The sequence below is a fragment of the Rhinatrema bivittatum genome, chromosome 18 (assembly GCF_901001135.1).
Source record: "Rhinatrema bivittatum chromosome 18, aRhiBiv1.1, whole genome shotgun sequence".
NCBI lineage: Eukaryota > Metazoa > Chordata > Amphibia > Gymnophiona > Rhinatrematidae > Rhinatrema > Rhinatrema bivittatum.
The window spans coordinates 61,081,239-61,104,370 of record NC_042632.1 but is presented as its reverse complement, the minus strand read 5'-3'; the positions used below and the strand labels follow the sequence as shown (position 1 = coordinate 61,104,370).

At 46.6% G+C, this 23,132-nt stretch overlaps 1 protein-coding gene across 4 annotated transcripts in view; it reads right to left on the bottom strand.

Moving 5' to 3' along the window:
* LOC115080083 (glycine-rich protein 23-like) overlaps positions 1 to 22,492 on the bottom strand; it is a 43,492-nt gene extending 21,000 nt beyond the window's left edge. For 3 of the 4 annotated variants that reach the window (XM_029584119.1, XM_029584120.1, XM_029584121.1), the window contains exons 1-3: positions 9,878 to 9,930; positions 7,053 to 7,109; positions 2,894 to 2,950 (exon numbers count right to left, since the gene is read on the bottom strand). In XM_029584119.1, the coding sequence (XP_029439979.1) occupies positions 2,894 to 2,916 (23 nt within the window). In that variant the 5' untranslated portion in view covers positions 2,917 to 2,950; positions 7,053 to 7,109; positions 9,878 to 9,930. Of the gene's footprint in view, positions 1 to 2,893; positions 2,951 to 7,052; positions 7,110 to 9,877; positions 9,944 to 20,031; positions 20,517 to 22,291 lie in introns of those variants that run through there. The other variant, XR_003853506.1, reaches the window with a different exon arrangement.
* Between the last annotated feature and the right edge of the window lie 640 nt (positions 22,493 to 23,132).

Genomic DNA, 23,132 nt, shown 5'->3' with positions numbered 1-23,132 from the left:
CATTCCTGGTCCCCAGTGGCCCTCTGGCTTTTCCCACCACTTCCTTCACCACTAAGGATCTGCCTTGCTAACTCTGTTTTCTTAAATTATTTTCTATGATGCCCCAAGCACTTTTCCTCTACTCCTGTGGGCTTCAGGCTAGAATGTGGTATTTTTAGTCTTCGTATGTAATGAGTGGAGCGACTTCCCAAGCCAGCTCAACATTCCTCATCCCTGGGCTCTGAATCAGGGCTGTCTCTGGATCCCTGCAATCATGGCCCAGCCCCTGGCTGCTGCATGATGACTGGTACTACACTGTCTCAGCCAACCTGAGGAGCAGAGAACCTGACTTGAGAATTAAACTTAGGACTCCACATGCTTTATTCAACCCTGTTCTTGTTTTGGACACCATTGCAAGGCCATTTCATGCATTATTTTATTTATTTATTTAATAACTTTTTTATACCGGCATTCGTAGGACACATCATGTCGGTTTACAAAAAACTGAGAAGGAAAGGAAATTACAATGAACAGGGGAGGGGGTAACTGGGTGAGTACACAAGTAAAAGAGAGGATATTTAACAAGCAGCGATACAACTATTTGCATTCGGTTAGGGTTATATATGCAAATGAACTAATATACAATGTTACATGGCATGTGCACTTGACACATTTAGCATGTGGAACTTGATTACAGTAGCGCGGGGCTTGTGCACTTGATACACAGTGACGGTTACAGAGGGGGGGGGGTGGGGGGGGGAAGGTTGCAGGGGAGGGGGGTGTGGGGGGGGAAGTTCTGGGGTGGTTGAAAAGTATCAGGTAAGGGTATAGGCTAGGTTGGGATTAAGATGAATGCATTCACCTCCCTTTACGCAAAGAGCTGGAGGAACCCAGATGTGTGGGAAATGAGAATGAGAGATGGAGAGAATTGAGTAGGGAAGAGAGGTAAGATGGGTGAAGATATGGGTGGGGGACTGAGATTGATGATAGAGAGGAAGGAATGAGTGAAGAGGGATTGGAAAAGTCTAAAGGATAGAGCATATTTCACTTCTTTGAGCCTTGGGGCAGGGGTGGGGTATTATGTGATAAGCTGAGGCTGTAGACGTGAGAGAGGAAAGTGGAGAGCTCAGAGGGTGGGAGAAGGAAGGATTTATTTACTTAGAAGAACTTCTTGAGTGTGCTCTGTACAATTCTAGGTGTTTTACACATAGAAACATGGAACCATACATTACATATAAAACACATTCAACAGCTATTAACCATCTCTTTACCTTAAGCTAGCTAAAGCAATCTAGTAAGACCAAAGTCCAGGCTTACTCAGCATCATCTGATCTTTAAGCAATAAAGCTTTTCATTTCTTCCTGAAAGAGCCTGTGCCTGTGCTAATATCATCATGAGGTGAGCTCCATACTTGAGGCCCTAAGGTGATAATCCCTTTGTTGAGTGTCTTCTAAGCAAATGTGGCATATTGAAGGAACGCCTAAGGTTCTTAATAAGTGATCTAACAGCCCTTGGAGGTTTACATTTCTTTAACAGTGAGCTATCATAAACTGAGAGGATGTTAGAATCTTAAATTTACATCGTGCGGTGATTGACAAAGATCTCTCAGCTGCATCCCAGGGATCAGACTGCAAGCAGTGTGACTGTGAGGGTGACATTGAAATCCCTCCCAGAAAGCAAAGTTGGAAGCTGATTAGTGGGGTAGAGCTGAGGTTATAAATTAACATTTCTTCTGTTTGTTAGCTGTACCTTTACACCCTCTTCTGCTCCGAGTCCCTCACAACCTGTCTCATCTCAAGGACAGTGAACTTGCAGTTGGATTTTGCTGACACAAGTAGAGATATTTTCACAGTAATTGTAGGAGGTAGCTGAGAAACAGAATCATCTAAGCTACCATCTCTAATCTCTCATCCCTCAGCCAGGATCATAAATACATTGCACCAATATGGGATTTTGGCTAGGTTCTGGTACCTAACATTTGACTTCTAACTTCCTGCCTCTTGATATTGAAATAGCCAAAGGTAGAGGCTCAACTGGACAAGCTCAGTCAGTGATTAGTTATAGAAGATTTTTTAAAAATAAAACTATCATAAGCAGAATCTCCTAAAAAGGTGACTGCTCTAGGCTTGATTTGCATTTTTTTTAGGGAAGACCACCTTTGATTTGTTGGTTTTCTCCCTTATTATATCTCACTGCTCCCCCATCTTGCCTCCCTCCTCCAGGCTGCTGATTCCACTATAACATGGGTTTATTCTGCTACAATATCTTAAATGAAACTGGATTATTATAGAAACATTTGTATCATTAGCAGGTTTTAAGAGAGTAAGGGAAGGAACAATTTCCCTTAAAAAAAAAATCAAGAATAAAGTGAGGGAGGGGGAGAGGCTCCGAGATAGGAGACCATGCTAGCCAGCAGTGTAAGTGGTGGATGAAATGAAGCATGCTTGGCATACACATAGAGGGTAGTAAGAAGAACAGAGTTGAGAGGTTGGGGAGAACCTGAGTCGGTTTAAGTATTTGTCATGCTTTTACCTAGAGCGCTAAAGGACCAACAAGGGAAGACCACAGAGCTGACTTGGATAAGGAGAAATATCCTGCAAGTGGCTCACCAACAGATGTGTACATAGGAACAACCAGGCAGAATGGATGGATGAGTTTCTTATTCTCTATGACAACCTTAAATACAGGATTAGGAAATGGAAAATGTACTCTTAGCTATGGATGATTCAGTTCCCCAGTAATAGCTCCAAGTCACCACTCAGTGTCCACCTGTAGTTTTTCAGTACCAGCAGTAGTCATACAAGGGAGATGATTATCCCTATGGAGAAATGAGACCAGCAAAGTGCACCGCCAAGCGATGTGAACATGATACTATATTATAGAGGCAGATATAGAACGTGAAAGGGGAACTTACCAGATTTTGTACACCAGCGCCATTCAAGAGTGCAGGAAGAAAACACGAAAAAACATTCTAAAAAAAAATAAATAAAATATATGTATATAATATATAAATTATATAAATGCTGTATATAAGATCAAGGACTACAAATTAGCACATTTACAAATCATGGCATGTTATAGCTGAGGGCACACTGTGATCCCGTCCTGTGTATCAGTGCATCGTACTGTGCTAGGACAGCTCCCTTTCCATGCCACATGTAAATGAATGCTGATACGTTATATCTGAGGGCACACTATGATCCCGTCCTGTGTATCAGTGCATCGTACCGTGCTAGGACAGCTCCCTTTCCATGCCACATGTAAATGAATGCTGATACGTTATATCTGAGGGTACACTGTGATCCCGTCCTGTGTATCAGTGCATCGTACTGTGCTAGGATAGCTCCATTTCCATGCCACATGTAAATGAATGCTGATACGTTATATCTGAGGGCACACTGTGATCCCGTCCTGTGTATCAGTGCATCGTACCGTGCTAGGACAGCTCCCTTTCCATGCCACATGTAAATGAATGCTGATACGTTATATCTGAGGGTACACTTTGATCCCGTCCTGTGTATCAGTGCATCGTACCGTGCTAGGACAGCTCCCTTTCCATGCCACATGTAAATGAATGCTGATACGTTATATCTGAGGGTACACTGTGATCCCGTCCTGTGTATCAGTGCATCGTACCGTGCTAGGACAGCTCCCTTTCCATGCCACATGTAAATGAATGCTGATACGTTATAGCTGAGGGCACACTGTGATCCCGTCCTGTGTATCAGTGCATCGTACCGTGCTAGGACAGCTCCCTTTCCATGCCACATGTAAATGAATGCTGATACGTTATAGCTGAGGGCACACTGTGATCCCGTCCTGTGTATCAGTGCATCGTACTGTGCTAGGACAGCTCCCTTTCCATGCCACATGTAAATGAACGCTGATACGTTATATCTGAGGGCACACTGTGATCCCGTCCTGTGTATCAGTGCATCGTACTGTGCTAGGACAGCTCCCTTTCCATGCCACATGTAAATGAATGCTGATACGTTATAGCTGAGGGCACACTGTGTTCCCGTCCTGTGTATCAGTGCATCGTACCGTGCTAGGACAGCTCCCTTTCCATGCCACATGTAAATGAATGCTGATACGTTATATCTGAGGGCACACTGTGTTCCCGTCCTGTGTATCAGTGCATCGTACTGTGCTAGGACAGCTCCCTTTCCATGCCACATGTAAATGAATGCTGATACGTTATAGCTGAGGGCACACTGTGATCCCGTCCTGTGTATCAGTGCATCGTACTGTGCTAGGACAGCTCCCTTTCCATGCCACATGTAAATGAATGCTGATACGTTATATCTGAGGGTACACTGTGATCCCGTCCTGTGTATCAGTGCATCGTACCGTGCTAGGACAGCTCCCTTTCCATGCCACATGTAAATGAATGCTGATACGTTATAGCTGAGGGCACACTGTGATCCCGTCCTGTGTATCAGTGCATCGTACCGTGCTAGGACAGCTCCCTTTCCATGCCACATGTAAATGAATGCTGATACGTTCTAGCTGAGGGCACACTGTGATCCCGTCCTGTGTATCAGTGCATCGTACTGTGCTAGGACAGCTCCCTTTCCATGCCACATGTAAATGAACGCTGATACATTATATCTGAGGGCACACTGTGATCCCGTCCTGTGTATCAGTGCATCGTACTGTGCTAGGACAGCTCCCTTTCCATGCCACATGTAAATGAATGCTGATACGTTATAGCTGAGGGCACACTGTGTTCCCGTCCTGTGTATCAGTGCATCGTACCGTGCTAGGACAGCTCCCTTTCCATGCCACATGTAAATGAATGCTGATACGTTATATCTGAGGGCACACTGTGTTCCCGTCCTGTGTATCAGTGCATCGTACTGTGCTAGGACAGCTCCCTTTCCATGCCACATGTAAATGAATGCTGATACGTTATAGCTGAGGGCACACTGTGATCCCGTCCTGTGTATCAGTGCATCGTACTGTGCTAGGACAGCTCCCTTTCCATGCCACATGTAAATGAATGCTGATACGTTATATCTGAGGGTACACTGTGATCCCGTCCTGTGTATCAGTGCATCGTACAGTGCTAGGACAGCTCCCTTTCCATGCCACATGTAAATGAACGCTGATACGTTATATCTGAGGGTACACTGTGATCCCGTCCTGTGTATCAGTGCATCGTACTGTGCTAGGACAGCTCCCTTTCCATGCCACATGTAAATGAATGCTGATACGTTATAGCTGAGGGCACACTGTGATCCCGTCCTGTGTATCAGTGCATCGTACTGTGCTAGGACAGCTCCCTTTCCATGCCACATGTAAATGAATGCTGATACGTTATAGCTGAGGGCACACTGTGATCCCGTCCTGTGTATCAGTGCATCGTACAGTGCTAGGACGACTTCCTTTCCATGCCACATGTAAATGAACGCTGATACGTTATAGCTGAGGGCACACTGTGATCCCATCCTGTGTATCAGTGCATCGTACTGTGCTAGGACAGCTCCCTTTCCATGCCACATGTAAATGAATGCTGATACGTTATAGCTGAGGGCACACTGTGATCCCGTCCTGTGTATCAGTGCATCGTACAGTGCTAGGACGGCTTCCTTTCCATGCCACATGTAAATGAATGCTGATACGTTATAGCTGAGGGCACACTGTGATCCCGTCCTGTGTATCAGTGCATCGTACCATGCTAGGACAGCTCCCTTTCCATGCCACATGTAAATGAATGCTGATAGGTTATATCTGAGGGCACACTGTGATCCCGTCCTGTGTATCAGTGCATCGTACTGTGCTAGGACAGCTCCCTTTCCATGCCACATGTAAATGAATGCTGATACGTTATATCTGAGGGCACACTGTGATCCCGTCCTGTGTATCAGTGCATCATACTGTGCTAGGACAGCTCCCTTTCCATGCCATATGTAAATGAATGCTGATACGTTATAGCTGAGGGCACACTGTGATCCCGTCCTGTGTATCAGTGCATCGTACTGTGCTGGGACAGCTCCCTTTCCATGCCACATGTAAATGAATGCTGATACGTTATAGCTGAGGGCACTCTGTGATCCCGTCCTGTGTATCAGTGCATCGTACTGTGCTGGGACAGCTCCCTTTCCATGCCACATGTAAATGAACGCTGATACGTTATAGCTGAGGGCACTCTGTGATCCCGTCCTGTGTATCAGTGCATCGTACTGTGCTAGGACGACTTCCTTTCCATGCCACATGTAAATGAATGCTGATACGTTATAGCTGAGGGCACACTGTGATCCCGTCCTGTGTATCAGTGCATCGTACTGTGCTAGGACAGCTCCCTTTCCATGCCACATGTAAATGAATGCTGATACGTTATAGCTGAGGGCACACTGTGATCCCGTCCTGTGTATCAGTGCATCGTACTGTGCTAGGACAGCTCCCTTTCCATGCCACATGTAAATGAACGCTGATACGTTATAGCTGAGGGCACACTGTGATCCCGTCCTGTGTATCAGTGCATCGTACTGTGCTAGGACAGCTCCCTTTCCATGTCACATGTAAATGAATGCTGATACGTTATAGCTGAGGGTACACTGTGATCCCATCCTGTGTAACAGTGCATCGTACTGTGCTAGGACAGCTCCCTTTCCATGCCACATGTAAATGAACTCTGATACGTTATATCTGAGGGCACACTGTGATCCCGTCCTGTGTATCAGTGCATCGTACAGTGCTAGGACGGCTTCCTTTCCATGCCACATGTAAATGAATGCTGATACGTTATATCTGAGGGCACACTGTGATCCCGTCCTGTGTATCAGTGCATCGTACTGTGCTAGGACAGCTCCCTTTCCATGCCACATGTAAATGAACGCTGATACGTTATAGCTGAGGGCATACTTTGATATACAGAGGCACAATGGGTGACTTCAGTGCCAGCACAGAGCCAATACATCAATTTTTCAAATTATGTGTTCCTAAGCCTGAAATTCGAGTTGAGAAGATTTTTTTCTATTATCTTAGAGTAAGAAACATATTTTGATATCAGGAGCCAACAGAACGTGAATGTATCATCACAAGCAGTAGAGAGAAGATGTTAGCTTTACCATATCTTCCGTGAGCTTATTGCAGATTTGTGTACGTACAGCATCAGTAACACCAGCCTGAAAAAGATCAAGAAGAGTAAATGCAGAACAGGATTCTCTGGATCAGATTTCTCAGCCTAAAATTTCCACAATAGAAAGTTTATCAAATGACGCCACTGAACTCTACTTATAGAAAAGCAGCACCAAGAAATTGTGAGCATTAGAACTCGGGACCACACTCCCAGCCTGCGCCAGACCTAAAGGAAGAACTGGATGATTCCAAGTCTCCAAACAGGCCCTGCCTGTCAGCAGAGAATTGGGGCGCCAATGTCTCACCCCCTTTCTACTTTTTCCTCCAGCTCCCAGACTGGCCCACTTGCTTCCTAGTCTTGTGTGTGGAAAAGTGTCAAAGGCTATACTGAAATGCAGATAGGCCACAGCTACATGTAGGACAGTCACCCACCAAACCCACCCTGCCTCTTACTATATTGTACAGCAGCTCTCTGTCCCCTGGTGTCCCCCCCCCCTCCAAGATATTGTTATTAATATTACTCATCGCTGGTATCTGCTATTCACGAATCAAATGGCATGACCCATGCCCACACCCCACCAGTGGAGGTTTGTGGTGGCAAAATGAATTCAGAGATGCATGTGATGTGCACAGAGGATTGTTAGATGGGGACAGTAAGGTGAAGCTGTGATACTGTGGTATGTAGGAAACGTGTTCAGATGAGATGCATGTGATGTGCACAGAGGATTGTTAGATGGGGACAGTAAGGTGAAGCTGTGATACTGTGGTATGTAGGAAACGTGTTCAGATGAGATGCATGTGATGTGCACAGAGGATTGTTAGCTGGGGGACAGTAAGGTGAAGCTGTGATACTGCAGTATGTAGGAAACGTGTTCAGATGAGATGCATATGAGGTGCACAGAGGATTGTTAGATGGGGACAGTAAGGTGAAGCTGTGATACTGCAGTATGTAGGAAACGTGTTCAGATGAGATGCATGTGATGTGCACAGAGGATTGTTAGCTGGGGGACAGTAAGGTGAAGCTGTGATACTGCAGTATGTAGGAAACGTGTTCAGATGAGATGCATGTGAGGTGCACAGAGGATTGTTAGATGGGGACAGTAAGGTGAAGCTGTGATACTGCAGTATGTAGGAAACGTGTTCAGATGAGATGCATGTGAGGTGCACAGAGGATTGTTAGATGGGGACAGTAAGGTGAAGCTGTGATACTGCAGTATGTAGGAAACGTGTTCAGATGAGATGCATGTGATGTGCACAGAGGATTGTTAGCTGGGGGACAGTAAGGTGAAGCTGTGATACTGCAGTATGTAGGAAACGTGTTCAGATGAGATGCATGTGATGTGCACAGAGGATTGTTAGCTGGGGACAGTAAGGTGAAGCTGTGATACTGCGGTATGTAGGAAACGTGTTCAGATGAGATGCATGTGATGTGCACAGAGGATTGTTAGCTGGGGGACAGTAAGGTGAAGCTGTGATACTGCGGTATGTAGGAAACGTGTTCAGATGAGATGCATGTGATGTGCACAGAGGATTGTTAGCTGGGGGACAGTAAGGTGAAGCTGTGATACTGCGGTATGTAGGAAAAGTGTTCAGATGAGATGCATGTGATGTGCACAGAGGATTGTTAGATGGGGACAGTAAGGTGAAGCTGTGATACTGCGGTATATAGGAAACGTGTTCAGATGAGATGCATGTGATGTGCACAGAGGATTGTTAGCTGGGGGACAGTAAGGTGAAGCTGTGATACTGCGGTATGTAGGAAACGTGTTCAGATGAGATGCATGTGATGTGCACAGAGGATTGTTAGCTGGGGGACAGTAAGGTGAAGCTGTGATACTGCGGTATGTAGGAAACGTGTTCAGATGAGATGCATGTGATGTGCACAGAGGATTGTTAGCTGGGGGACAGTAAGGTGAAGCTGTGATACTGCGGTATGTAGGAAACGTGTTCAGATGAGATGCATGTGATGTGCACAGAGGATTGTTAGCTGGGGGACAGTAAGGTGAAGCTGTGATACTGCGGTATATAGGAAACGTGTTCAGATGAGATGCATGTGATGTGCACAGAGGATTGTTAGATGGGGACAGTAAGGTGAAGCTGTGATACTGCGGTATGTAGGAAACGTGTTCAGATGAGATGCATGTGATGTGCACAGAGGATTGTTAGCTGGGGGACAGTAAGGTGAAGCTGTGATACTGCGGTATGTAGGAAACGTGTTCAGATGAGATGCATGTGATGTGCACAGAGGATTGTTAGCTGGGGGACAGTAAGGTGAAGCTGTGATACTGCGGTATGTAGGAAACGTGTTCAGATGAGATGCATGTGATGTGCACAGAGGATTGTTAGCTGGGGGACAGTAAGGTGAAGCTGTGATACTGCGGTATGTAGGAAACGTGTTCAGATGAGATGCATGTTAGGTGCACAGAGGATTGTTAGCTGGGGGACAGTAAGGTGAAGCTGTGATACTGAAGTATGTAGGAAACGTGTTCAGATGAGATGCATGTTAGGTGCACAGAGGATTGTTAGCTGGGGGACAGTAAGGTGAAGCTGTGATACTGTGATATGTAGGAAACGTGTTCAGATGAGATGCATGTGATGTGCACAGAGGATTGTTAGCTGGGGGACAGTAAAGTGAAGCTGTGATACTGTGGTATGTAGGAAACGTGTTCAGATGAGATGGGCTTTGCAGTCCCAGTCTGACTCTGATTATCAGTCTCTCTTTACTATGAGCACAAACACTGTGTTAACTCTAAAGCCCTTTCTCCCATGGCCAGCATGAGGATTTTTAAAGCCGTAAAGAATAAGAAGTCCTTACCTTTATACGACATGATCCTTCGATGAGCTTTGCCAGTACTAGAAGAACTTCTTTCCCTTCATTTTGCTACAGAGAGAGAGAGTTTTAGAACGGCAAGTCTGGAGCAGAGTGAAATATTATAAATTTAAATATCCTCTCCCCCTCCCCCACACAGTGAAATAATTTATAGGAGCAGCAGTCTGAGACACCAGCGGCGAGGAACATTCCCTCGGTGTATGCAGCAGCTGGAAAGGATAATTGCTGAATGTTATTAATTAAAGCAATCTATGAGTGATAGCTGGAATTACTCATCCAGTGCAGCCCAGTACTCATATGACTCTTTTCTGACTGGAAAGTAGAACTGCACTTATTGATTTATTGAAGACTTTTATATACCGACGGTCGTTGGGAACATCTCATCGGTTTACATGAAAACGAAATGCAGCGAACAGGCTTTACATATAACAAAGAACGTGAAAAGATAAATTTCAGGCTACCGGGGCACCAGGAGGAAGGAGAAGTACAATATTCTACAATTATTATACCAAACACTACGTAAACCGGATTTCTATCAAATTTTATACAAAAACTAGGGAAGCAGGTAAAAATTACCTGCCGGGGAAATGCACGCTGGGTGAGCGTTTGCGTGGAAAAGTTTACATAGAAAGATCAAAGTTGGGAATAACTGGAACAGGATCAGAGGGAGGCAGAGGTGGGAGGCCGGGCAAGGAGGGAGAAGCAGGAGGATCAGGTGATGGAGGGTAAAAGAGGGAGAAGGCGCCAAGGGAGGGACGGGGGGCCTGTGCATGAGGGGGGGGAGGTAGTTCATTGTAAGCCAGGGCTTGAGGTTCTGTTTGAATTTTTTTGGGCAAAGTTCCAGGCGGAGGGTGGAGGTCATCTTGTTCCCTAGGACCAGCAATGGAGACAGCAGGGTTCTTGGTGGATGTGAGTTTGGTAAGTTTAGGGGAGGGTGTGTGCAATGTAGCCAGATATTGCTTCCTAGTGGAGCTGGCAATGGTGCGAAGAATGAGGAACTCTTTGAACCAGTTCATGTTTTGGTTGTGAAGTGCTTTATGGATGAGCGAGAGAGTCTTGTATAGGATCCGGGAGGTGATGGGGAGCCAGTGTAAGTGTTTGAGGACGGGGGTAATGTGGTCATTTCTCTGGGTGTTGGTGAGGATTCGGGCAGCGGCATTCTGGAGCATTTGGAGGGGTTGGGTAGCATTTTTAGGCAGGCCCAGGAGGATAGCATTGCAGTAGTTGATTTTTGACAGTATAAAGGATTGGAGGATTGTCCGAAAGTCACTGAGATGTAACAGGGGTTTAAGTTTTTTTAACGTTCTGCGCGTACATGCTCTGCGCGTACACGTCCCACAAAGAAACCTAAGATCTGCTAATAAGGCTCTACTAACTGTTCCCTCTGTCAAAACAGCGCGCCTCACGCAAGTTAGGGAGAGAGCACTATCACTGGCTGGCCCCGTGCTATGGAACACACCATGCCCCTCGAAATAAGGCTGCAGAGAAACTTCTGGTCGCCGCATCTCAAAAAAGATATAATTGCGATGGAGAAGGTACAGAGAAGGGCTACCAAAATGATAAGGGGAATGGAACAACTCCCCTATGAGGAAAGACTAAAGAGGTTATGACTTTTCAGCTTGGAGAAGAGACGACTGAGGGGGGATATGATAGAGGTGTTTAAAATCATGAGAGGTCTAGAACGGGTAGATGTGAATCGGTTATTTACTCTTTCGGATAGTAGAAGGACTAGGGGACACTCCATGAAGTTAGCATGGGGCACATTTAAAACTAATCGGAGAAAGTTCTTTTTTACTCAACGCACAATTAAACTCTGGAATTTGTTGCCAGAGAATGTGGTTCGTGCAGTTAGTATAACTGTGTTTAAAAAAGGATTGGATAAGTTCTTGGAGGAGAAGTCCATTACCTGCTATTAAGTTCACTTAGAGAATAGCCACTGCCATTAGCAATGGTTACATGGAATAGACTTAGTTTTTGGGTACTTGCCAGGTTCTTATGGCCTGGATTGGCCACTGTTGGAAACAGGATGCTGGGCTTGATGGACCCTTGGTCTGACCCAGTATGGCATTTTCTTATGTTCTTATGTTCTTAAATCCAATCTGAAAACCTGGCTATTTAAACAAGCTTTTTATAACGATAAAGAGAAGGAAAAAAAACAGTTGATTGATTAGGATGCACCAAACTAGAAATTGTTATTTGTAACCTACAAATGCACATTAAGGGGCGGATTTTAAAAGCCCTGCTCGCCTAAATCCGCCCAAAACCGGGGGGATTTAGGCGAGCAGGGCCCTGCGCGCCGGTGAGCCTATTTTACATAGGCCTACCGGCGCGCGCAGAGCCCCGGGACTCGCGTAAGTCCCGGGGTTTTCGGAGGGGGCGTGTCGGGGGCGGGACCGAGTGCAGCGGCGTTTTCGGGGCGTGTCGGCAGCGTTTTGGGGGCGGGTACGGGGGCGTGGCTACGGCCCGGGGCGGTCCAGGGGCGTGGCCGCGCCCTCCGTTACCGCCCCCAGGTCGCGGCCCGGCGTGCAAGAGGCCCGCTGGCGCACGGGGATTTACGCCTCCCTCTGGGAGGCGTAAATCCCCTGACAAAGGTAAGAGGGGGGGCTTAGACAGGGCCGGGTGGGTGGGTTAGGTAGGGGAAGGGAGGGGAAGGTGAGGGGAGGGCAAAAGGAAGTTCCCTCCGAGGCCACTCCGATTTTGGAGCGGCCTCGGAGGGAACGGGGGTAGGCTGCGCGGCTCGGCGCGCGCCGGCTATACAAAATCTATAGCCTTGCGTGCGCCGATCCAGGTTTTTAGCAGATACGCGCGGCTCCGCGCGTATCTACTCAAATCCAGCGTACTTTTGTTTGCGCCTGGAGCGCCAACAAAAGTAGGCCTATTCGCGGAGTATGAAAATCTACCCCTAAGGTTAAATTCTTTCCGTCTAACATGCTCCATACAGACAAAATGAATGTACACACAAGGTTTATTAATGTGAATTGTTACCGCACTATGATGGCACATGATTAATTGTAATCTATACCACTTACTTTATTCATTATCGTGCCATGCTGTAAACCGTTGTGATGGTTATCTAACTTAACGACGGTATAGAAGAGCTTTTAAATAAATAAGTAAATAAATAAATAAATAACATGTGTAGCTTAAAGAAGCCGTATTTTAGGGTGGCGTTGATGAACTGTAAGATGGTTATCCAGAGTGACGACGAGGCTGCATACATGTTGAGACAGGGAGATGACAGCGAGTAGGTTGAGAGGCCGGGGGAGGCTAAGCTCCATATTGTGCGGTGTGATATGTAACAGCTCGGTTTTGGTAGTGTTGAGTGCCAAGAAGTTGTTTGAGAGGAGGCTGCTGATTGCTGCGAGAGCAGCGTTCCAGGTTTTAAGGGCTTCGCACAAAGTGTCCTTAATTGGAATAAGGATCTGTATGTCGTCCGCATATATGAAATGCGGAAGACCCAGATCAGAAAAGAGGTGGCAGAGGGGGAGTAGATTGATATTAAATAGGGTGGAAGATAATGAAGAGCCTTGCCTAAGGTTAGTGGGGTTAGATTCGCAGTTCCCAATTTTTGCTCTGTATTGTCTGTCATTGACGTATGAATGAAACCAGTCCGATGCCGGAGATGCCAATTTCTTTGAGGCGTTCTATTAAAATGGACCCACTGAATGATATGAGATTACAGTCTGTGGGATGAGGACCAGGGAGAGCCCCACTGGAAATGTGAGAGCTGAACTCTGCCATGTGTAACTGTCCAGTGTTTCCTGCAGCCTTTATATTAATAATCACAGGACACATCTAAGGTCTCACTGGTACCCCAGTGTTTCCTGCAGCCTTTATATTAATAACCACAGGACACATCTAAGGTCTCACTGGTACCCCAGTGTTTCCTGCAGCCTTTATATTAATAACCACAGGACACATCTAAGGTCTCACTGGTGCCCCAGTGTTTCCTGCAGCCTTTACATTTATAACCACAGGACACATCTAAGGTCTCACTGGTACCCCAGTGTTTCCTGCAGCCTTTACATTAATAACCACAGGACACATCTAAGGTCTCACTGGTACCCCAGTGTTTCCTGCAGCCTTACATTAATAACCACGGGACACATCTAAGGTCTCACTGGTGCCCCAGTGTTTCCTGCATCCTTTACATTAATAACCACAGGACACATCTAAGGTCTCACTGGTGCCCCAGTGTTTCCTGCATCCTTTACATTAATAAGCACAGGACACATCTAAGGTCTCACTGGTACCCCAGTGTTTCCTGCATCCTTTACATTAATAACCACAGGACACATCTAAGGTCTCACTGATACCCCAGTGTTTCCTGCAGCCTTTACATTAATAACCACAGGACACATCTAAGGTCTCACTGGTACCCCAGTGTTTCCTGCAGCCTTTACATTAATAACCACAGGACACATCTAAGCTCTCACTGGTACCCCAGTGTTTCCTGCAGCCTTTACATTAATAACCACAGGACACATCTAAGGTCTCACTGGTACCCCAGTGTTTCCTGCAGCCTTTACATTAATAACCACAGGACACATCTAAGGTCTCACTGGTACCCCGGTGTTTCCTGCATCCTTTACATTAATAACCACAGGACACATCTAAGGTCTCACTGGTACCCCGGTGTTTCCTGCATCCTTTACATTAATAACCACAGGACACGTCTAAGGTCTCACTGGTACCCCGGTGTTTCCTGCATCCTTTACATTAATAACCACAGGACACATCTAAGGTCTCACTGGTACCCCAGTGTTTCCTGCATCCTTTACATTAATAACCACAGGACACATCTAAGGTCTCACTGGTACCCCGGTGTTTCCTGCATCCTTTACATTAATAACCACAGGACACATCTAAGGTCTCACTGGTGCCCCGGTGTTTCCTGCAGCCTTTACATTAATAACCACAGGACACATCTAAGGTCTCACTGGTACCCCAGTGTTTCCTGCAGCCTTTACATTAATAACCCCAGGACACATCTAAGGTCTCACTGGTACCGCAGTGTTTCCTGCATCCTTTACATTAATAACCACAGGACACATCTAAGGTCTCACTGGTACCCCAGTGTTTCCTGCAGCCTTTACATTAATAACCACAGGACACATCTAAGGTCTCACTGGTACCCCAGTGTTTCCTGCAGCCTTTACATTAATAACCACAGGACACATCTAAGGTCTCACTGGTACCCCAGTGTTTCCTGCAGCCTTTACATTAATAACCCCAGGACACATCTAAGGTCTCACTGGTACCGCAGTGTTTCCTGCAGCCTTTACATTAATAACCACAGGACACATCTAAGGTCTCACTGGTACCCCAGTGTTTGCTGCAGCCTTTACATTAATAACCACAGGACACATCTAAGGTCTCACTGGTGCCCCAGTGTTTCCTGCAGCCTTTACATTAATAATCACAGGGCACATCTAAGGTCTCACTGATACCCCAGTGTTTCCTGCATCCTTTACATTAATAACCACAGGACACATCTAAGGTCTCACTGGTACCCCAGTGTTTCCTGCATCCTTTACATTAATAACCACAGGACACATCTAAGGTCTCACTGGTGCCCCAGTGTTTCCTGCATCCTTTACATTAATAACCACAGGACACATCTAAGGTCTCACTGGTGCCCCAGTGTTTCCTGCAGCCTTTACATTAATAACCACAGGACACATCTAAGGTCTCACTGGTGCCCCAGTGTTTCCTGCAGCCTTTACATTAATAACCACAGGACACATCTAAGGTCTCACTGGTACCCCAGTGTTTCCTGCAGCCTTTACATTAATAACCACAGGACACATCTAAGGTCTCACTGATACCCCAGTGTTTCCTGCAGCCTTTACATTAATAACCACAGGACACATCTAAGGTCTCACTGGTACCCCAGTGTTTCCTGCAGCCTTTACATTAATAACCACAGGACACATCTAAGGTCTCACTGGTGCCCCAGTGTTTCCTGCAGCCTTTACATTAATAACCACAGGACACATCTAAGGTCTCACTGGTACCGCAGTGTTTCCTGCAGCCTTTACATTAATAACCACAGGACACATCTAAGGTCTCACTGGTACCCCTGTGTTTCCTGCATCCTTTACATTAATAACCACAGGACACATCTAAGGTCTCACTGGTACCCCAGTGTTTCCTGCATCCTTTACATTAATAACCACAGGACACATCTAAGGTCTCACTGATACCCCAGTGTTTCCTGCAGCCTTTACATTAATAACCACAGGACACATCTAAGGTCTCACTGGTACCCCAGTGTTTCCTGCAGCCTTTACATTAATAACCACAGGACACATCTAAGGTCTCACTGGTACCCCAGTGTTTCCTGCAGCCTTTACATTAATAACCACAGGACACATCTAAGGTCTCACGGGTACCCCAGTGTTTCCTGCAGCCTTTACATTAATAACCACAGGACACATCTAAGGTCTCACTGGTACCCCAGTGTTTCCTGCAGCCTTTACATTAATAACCACAGGACACATCTAAGGTCTCACTGGTACCCCAGTGTTTCCTGCAGCCTTTACATTAATAACCACAGGACACATCTAAGGTCTCACTGGTACCCCAGTGTTTCCTGCAGCCTTTACATTAATAACCACAGGACACATCTAAGCTCTCACTTGTCATTTCCCGTCCTTAGTCTACTCTTTATCTCCCCACAGACTCAATGTCAAAGCTTTGCTTGTCCTTTGGAAATATAGACAATTTATGCAAGCTTTCCACTGTAGGCTCCACCCCCTTCCAGTGTGGATATTGATAACCCTATGCACTCACAACTGTCTGATTTTTAATATTGCAAGTAATTAATAGCCTAAACTCATTATCCTGCACACTTAATCCATGCCCTACGGCACTTCTAAAACTGGCATGCCACGAGATTACAGAACCAACTACAAGAATCATTAATCCGTCACTTAGAATTGGCAAATTACAATCACCTTTAAAAAAGGCCTCTATTAAAGCCATCTGCAACCCTATGGACTATGCAAAATAATAGAATCTGTCATGTTTCAAACAGCTAACTCAATTCTTTGATAACAATTCCATATTAGAGCAATCTCAGTTCACTTATACCAAGACACTGCTGCTATCTAGCACTGATTCCATCCTTCAAATCATCTTGATACTTGTAGATATTGCAGCAGCTTTCGAAACTGTTTAAAAAGTGGGCAGAAGGGTCTGTCAGGTGTGTGGGGAGAGGAGCCAGAGGTCCTGCAGGAAGGTTGCTGCTGTGGGAGCACTGGGTGTTGATAGATTTGCTTCAGAGGCTCTGAGTGGACTTTTAGCAGGGTTTTATGGGGCATCACAATGTGCCTGACAGTGGAGGAGTTTGTTGTGCTGGTAATGAGATCTAGAACATAACCAGTTTAATTCAATCAAAAATCATAGAATAGGGGGAATGGTGAATAAAACGGAAAATGTCATAATGCCTCTGCATCGCTCCATGGTGAGACCGCACCTTGAGTACTGAAAGCAGTTCTGGTGGTGACATCTCAAAAAGACTGCTGTCAGTCTGCCTTACAGGAACTCCATGTGTCTGAGAGCACTCACTCCCGGCTGTCAGAACATAAGAACATAAGAAAATGCCATACTGGGTCAGACCAAGGGTCCATCAAGCCCAGCATCCTGTTTCCAACAGTGGCCAATCCAGGCCATAAGAACCTGGCAAGTACCCAAAAACTAAGTCTATTCCATGTAACCATTGCTAATGGCAGTGGCTATTCTCTAAGTGAACTTAATAGCAGGTAATGGACTTCTCCTCCAAGAACTTATCCAATCCTTTTTTAAACACAGCTATACTAACTGCACGAACCACATTCTCTGGCAACAAATTCCAGAGTTTAATTGTGCGTTGAGTAAAAAAGAACTTTCTCCGATTAGTTTTAAATGTGCCCCATGCTAACTTCATGGAGTGCCCCCTAGTCTTTCTACTATCCGAAAGAGTAAATAACCGATTCACATCTACCCGTTCTAGACCTCTCATGATTTTAAACACCTCTATCATATCCCCCCTCAGTCGTCTCTTCTCCAAGCTGAAAAGTCCTAACCTCTTTAGTCTTTCCTCATAGGGGAGTTGTTCCATTCCCTTTATCATTTTGGTAGCCCTTCTCTGTACCTTCTCCATCGCAATTATATCTTTTTTGAGATGCGGCGACCAGAATTGTACACAGTATTCAAGGTGCGGTCTCACCATGGAGCGATACAGAGGCATTATGACATTTTCCGTTTTATTCATCATTCCTTTTCTAATAATTCCCAACATTCTGTTTGCTTTTTTGACTGCCGCAGCACACTGAACTGACGATTTCAATGTGTTATCCACTATGACACCTAGATCTCTTTCTTGGGTTGTAGCACCTAATATGGAACCCAACATCGTGTAATTATAGCATGGGTTATTTTTCCCTATATGCATCACCTTGCACTTATCCACATTAAATTTCATCTGCCATTTGGATGCCCAATTTTCCAGTCTCACAAGTGCCTTACAGGACCTCCATGTGTCTGAGAGCACTCACTCCCGGCTGTCAGTCTGCCTTACAGGACCTCCATGTGTCTGTGAGCACTCACTCACTCACTGCTGTCTGTCTGCCTTACAGGACCTCCATGTGTCTGTGAGCACTCACTCACTCACTGATGTCAGTCTGCCTTACAGGACCTCATGAGTCTGTGAGCACTCACTCATTCACTGCTGTCAGTCTGCCTTACAGGACCTCATGTGTCTGTGAGCACTCACTCACTCACTGCTGTCAGTCTGCCTTACAGGACCTCCATGTGTCTGTGAGCACTCACTCACTGCTGTCAGTCTGCCTTACAGGACCTCCATGTGTCTGTGAGCACTCACTCACTCACTGCTGTCAGTCTGCCTTACAGGACCTCCATGTGTCTGAGAGCACTCACTCACTGATGTCAGTCTGCCTTACAGGACCTCCATGTGTCTGTGAGCACTCACTCACTCACTGCTGTCAGTCTGCCTTACAGGACCTCCATGTGTCTGAGAGCACTCACTCACTGCTGTCAGTCTGCCTTACAGGACCTCCATGTATCTGAGAGTACTCACTCACTGCTGTCAGTCTGCCTTACAGGACCTCCATGTGTCTGTGAGCACTCACTCACTCACTGCTGTCAGTCTGCCTTACAGGACCTCCATGTGTCTGAGAGCACTCACTCACTGATGTCAGTCTGCCTTACAGGACCTCCATGTGTCTGTGAGCACTCACTCACTCACTGCTGTCAGTCTGCCTTACAGGACCTCCATGTGTCTGTGAGCACTCACTCACTCACTGCTGTCAGTCTGCCTTACAGGACCTCCATGTGTCTGTGAGCACTCACTCACTCACTGCTGTCAGTCTGCCTTACAGGACCTCCATGTGTCTGTGAGCACTCACTCATTCACTGCTGTCAGTCTGCCTTACAGGACCTCATGTGTCTGTGAGCACTCACTCACTCACTGCTGTCAGTCTGCCTTACAGGACCTCCATGTGTCTGTGAGCACTCACTCACTGCTGTCAGTCTGCCTTACAGGACCTCCATGTGTCTGTGAGCACTCACTCACTGCTGTCAGTCTGCCTTACAGGACCTCCATGTGTCTGTGAGCACTCACTCATTCACTGCTGTCAGTCTGCCTTACAGGACCTCATGTGTCTGTGAGCACTCACTCATTCACTGCTGTCAGTCTGCCTTACAGGACCTCATGTGTCTGTGAGCACTCACTCACTCACTGCTGTCAGTCTGCCTTACAGGACCTCCATGTGTCTGTGAGCACTCACTCACTGCTGTCTGTTTTATACAGGGTGGCCCAGGACTGAATAGGAAGGCACAATAAAGCCAGAGCACTGCACATGGGGGCCACACCCTATCGCCGGACAGACGGACAGTCGGCAGCTATGGTGGGTCAGCCCTGGGTCGGTCTGTCTGTCTGCCTCATGGTATCTCCCCCTGTCTGAGAGAACTTGCAGGCCCAGGGGCATAGAGTGGACAGGGAAGCTGAGTCCTGTGCCCCCTCGTTTACAGGCTCCCACCTGAGCCCCTCCTTCTATCTTTAGCTTCTTCAACCTCTTCCCCAACAAGGGATGAACGCAGAGACCTTTCTTAAGCTTCTCATATAAGCCACTTACCAGAAGGGGTTCCAAGCACCGAACAAGGGGTTGGAAATCAATGATGGGGGGTCCTCCGGGGCCCCCACAGCTGCTGCCGCCTCCGAGGAGACCGTTGACGGTATTAGTAACGCCTCCGACGAGACTGCTGACGAGATTACCAGATCCAGTGGCACCTCCGAGGAGACCGTTGGCGGTATTAGTAACGCCTCCGAGGAGACCGCCGACGGGGTTACCAGATCCAGTGGCACCTCCGAGGAGACCGTTGGCGGTATTAGTAACGCCTCCGAGGAGACCGCCGACGGGGTTACCAGATCCAGTGGCACCTCCGAGGAGACCGTTGGCGGTATTAGTAACGCCTCCGAGGAGACCGCCGACGGGGTTACCAGATCCAGTGGCACCGTTGAGGAGACCGCCGGCGGGGAGGACACTGCCGAGGAGATTACCAGCGCCTTGGCTGGGACCGCTGCCGCCGAGGAGACCGAGGAGAGGATTAGCATTGGTATCTGGGTGAGAAAAATATGATTGGCCTCGGTGAAAACAGTTTTTAGGGTGGAAATAAATCCTTGTAGAGCAGCATTTGCTGACCTGTAGCCCTGCAATTCTACATGTTGGGCTGTAAAGAGGCTCTGCGGGCAGGGAGAAGGTCTTTGTGTTGTAAATTCCCTTCATGCAAACACTGAAGCCTAAATTGCTCCTGGAAAGCTGCAGTGTGGGGCCCTGGGACCTTGTACTCAGGGACACTGCTTCTCCTTGGTTTGGTTTGGTTTTTCTTTCAGGAGCTTTGATCTTCCCAGTGGGATCGGGCAGCAGCCGGGCGTTAACCCTCTCTCCCCTCCTCACCGGTCCCAGAGGGGGGAGGCTCGGGAGGAGCAGGGCTGCTGGGCTCAGGGAGGGCACAATGTCAGTACTAGTGAAGGTTTCTGGAATGGAGGAGTAGCCTAGGGCTGAGAGTTCAAATCCTGCTTCTTCTGCTGTCACTCCTTCTGAACTTGGCCAAGTCACTTCACCCTCTATTGCCTCAGCTACACTTACTAAGCATTTTCCCCAGAGAGCCAAAATGGCAGGCAACCTTTGCTAAATAGACTCCCTCCCAGGACACGGAAGTGTGACTTCACCTTGAGCTACCAATAAAGAAAGATCTGAGCTAAATCTACACCCTGAAAGGGCTGTGGCGCTGATATTCAGCACCACTCAGCCACATATGGTCAGAATTATCTGGGCAGGTGCCACTGTTTCAATATTTTGCCACATTTAGTGGCCACTGTATAGATATCTATTTATCTGGCTAGTTAGCCTGCTGAGTGACAGCTGGGGTGAGGCATTCTGGGGTGCATCTAATTATCCAGATAAGGGTCATTATTCGCCCTTATCCAGCTATATTTGCAAATAAGTGAGACCTGCTATTCAGGAGGTCTAAGGTTAGCTGGATAAACATTTCCGGGTGAAATCAGTGGCAAGGCCATGCCATGCCACAGAATATCACAGACAAGTCTGCTGGATAGTGAGGGAATATTAATTCCACATTGTCCTAGGAATTTCACTTTGATTTTGTAGCCTGGAAAATATTTTTTTTTGTTTTGAGGTCTGGCAATCCAGTCCTCTAGAGATGCACACAGAGCACGGAAGGGACTACAAAGAAAATAGTTCCTTCTTATAGTCCTACATTTCTACCAAAGAAAAGAGTTGCTTTTTGGGGTCCTGTTCTCCCTACATAGACTTATCTGGCTAACTTAGAAGGGATAATCAGCAGCACGGCCTTGTAAAAGTCGCTAGTTATCTGTGTAACTTTAGACCTGCTATTGATCCACTTAACTGGATAAGTTTGAATATCATGGCTTATCCAGCTATGTTAATTGGATATGTTCCTCCTCCTCCATCAGCCTTCATCCCGCCTATCACTTATCTGACTCCTGATCGAAGCTGCCACTTAGCCAGATAAGTTGCTACTTAACCAGCTATGTACTGCTGATTATTGCCTTTTCCCTATTTTTATTTTTCATCTTATTGACCATTATTTTCAGAAGCCTTTTCTGTTAACTATAACCAGAGGAAGATATTCAGTTTGGGGATCTGAAATGTTATTAAAAGTTAAACACTAACTTCAAATACCTTCTTAGCACATCTGCCTGACTGATGTACCTTGCTCTCCAAATTTGCATGCAAATGATCCCTTGAATCGTCCCCTCAGCCATTCTCTGCCTCCAGTAGTGTGAAAGGTCAGACCAGGAAATATGGAGGCTTCTGCTCCATATTCTATAATAATTTAAAGGTTACTTACCCTGATAGCAGCAGCTCAGGGCCACCACCAGAAAGGCAACTGCGATCTTCATGGCTGGGTTGGTTGTGTATTGAGTCTGAGCTACAATACACAAAGGCGTCTGAGTAGAGAACTCTGTGCTGAGAGCTCCTATATATACTGTGAATGCCCCCCACGCTCCGCCCAGGACCTCAGGTGACAGCTCACCTGGTGTTTGCCATCTGGGAGTTTTTGGGAGATTGTCCAAGCTTCAAAAGTTGTACAAGTGCCAATATCCTACATCTGCTCATACCTTCTTATGAGAAAAGAAGAAAGTGATTACCTGACTGACATGTTGCATGATTAATCCAAGGAAAGGACACGAGTATATTCATTTCAAATATCCTGTCCTAATTTCTACAGCCATGGGCTTCCCTGTGACCCGTTGCACTCACCTTGGCCCACTGCTGCTGCTCCCGTAGGCGCTTGCTCGCACTGCCTGGCAACTCTTAAAGGCTCCACAGTGGGACTCCCTACTGCCGGCAAGCTCTGATTATGTCATTTGGGCTCCATTTAAGCCTCAGGACTGCAGCAAGCACCCCCACACATGAGTACTCGGACATGTTCTGTACAGACCTGTGAGGAGGCAGTGGAGCAGCCTCCCTCCCCAGGTTACTACCTATGAGGACTCTGTTGTGCACATCTGAGGGAGACAGAATAGAAGGCTCTAGCGCATCTTTTTGATGTGCTTCAATATTTTGAGAAGTGCCATTAATGTGGCCTCTATCTGTGATAGAAGCTGTCCAGATAAATGCCTCTCTTTACTTGTGACTATATCTTAACACTTATCCTCAAGAACCGTTCTCTATCCCTTTCTACCCTG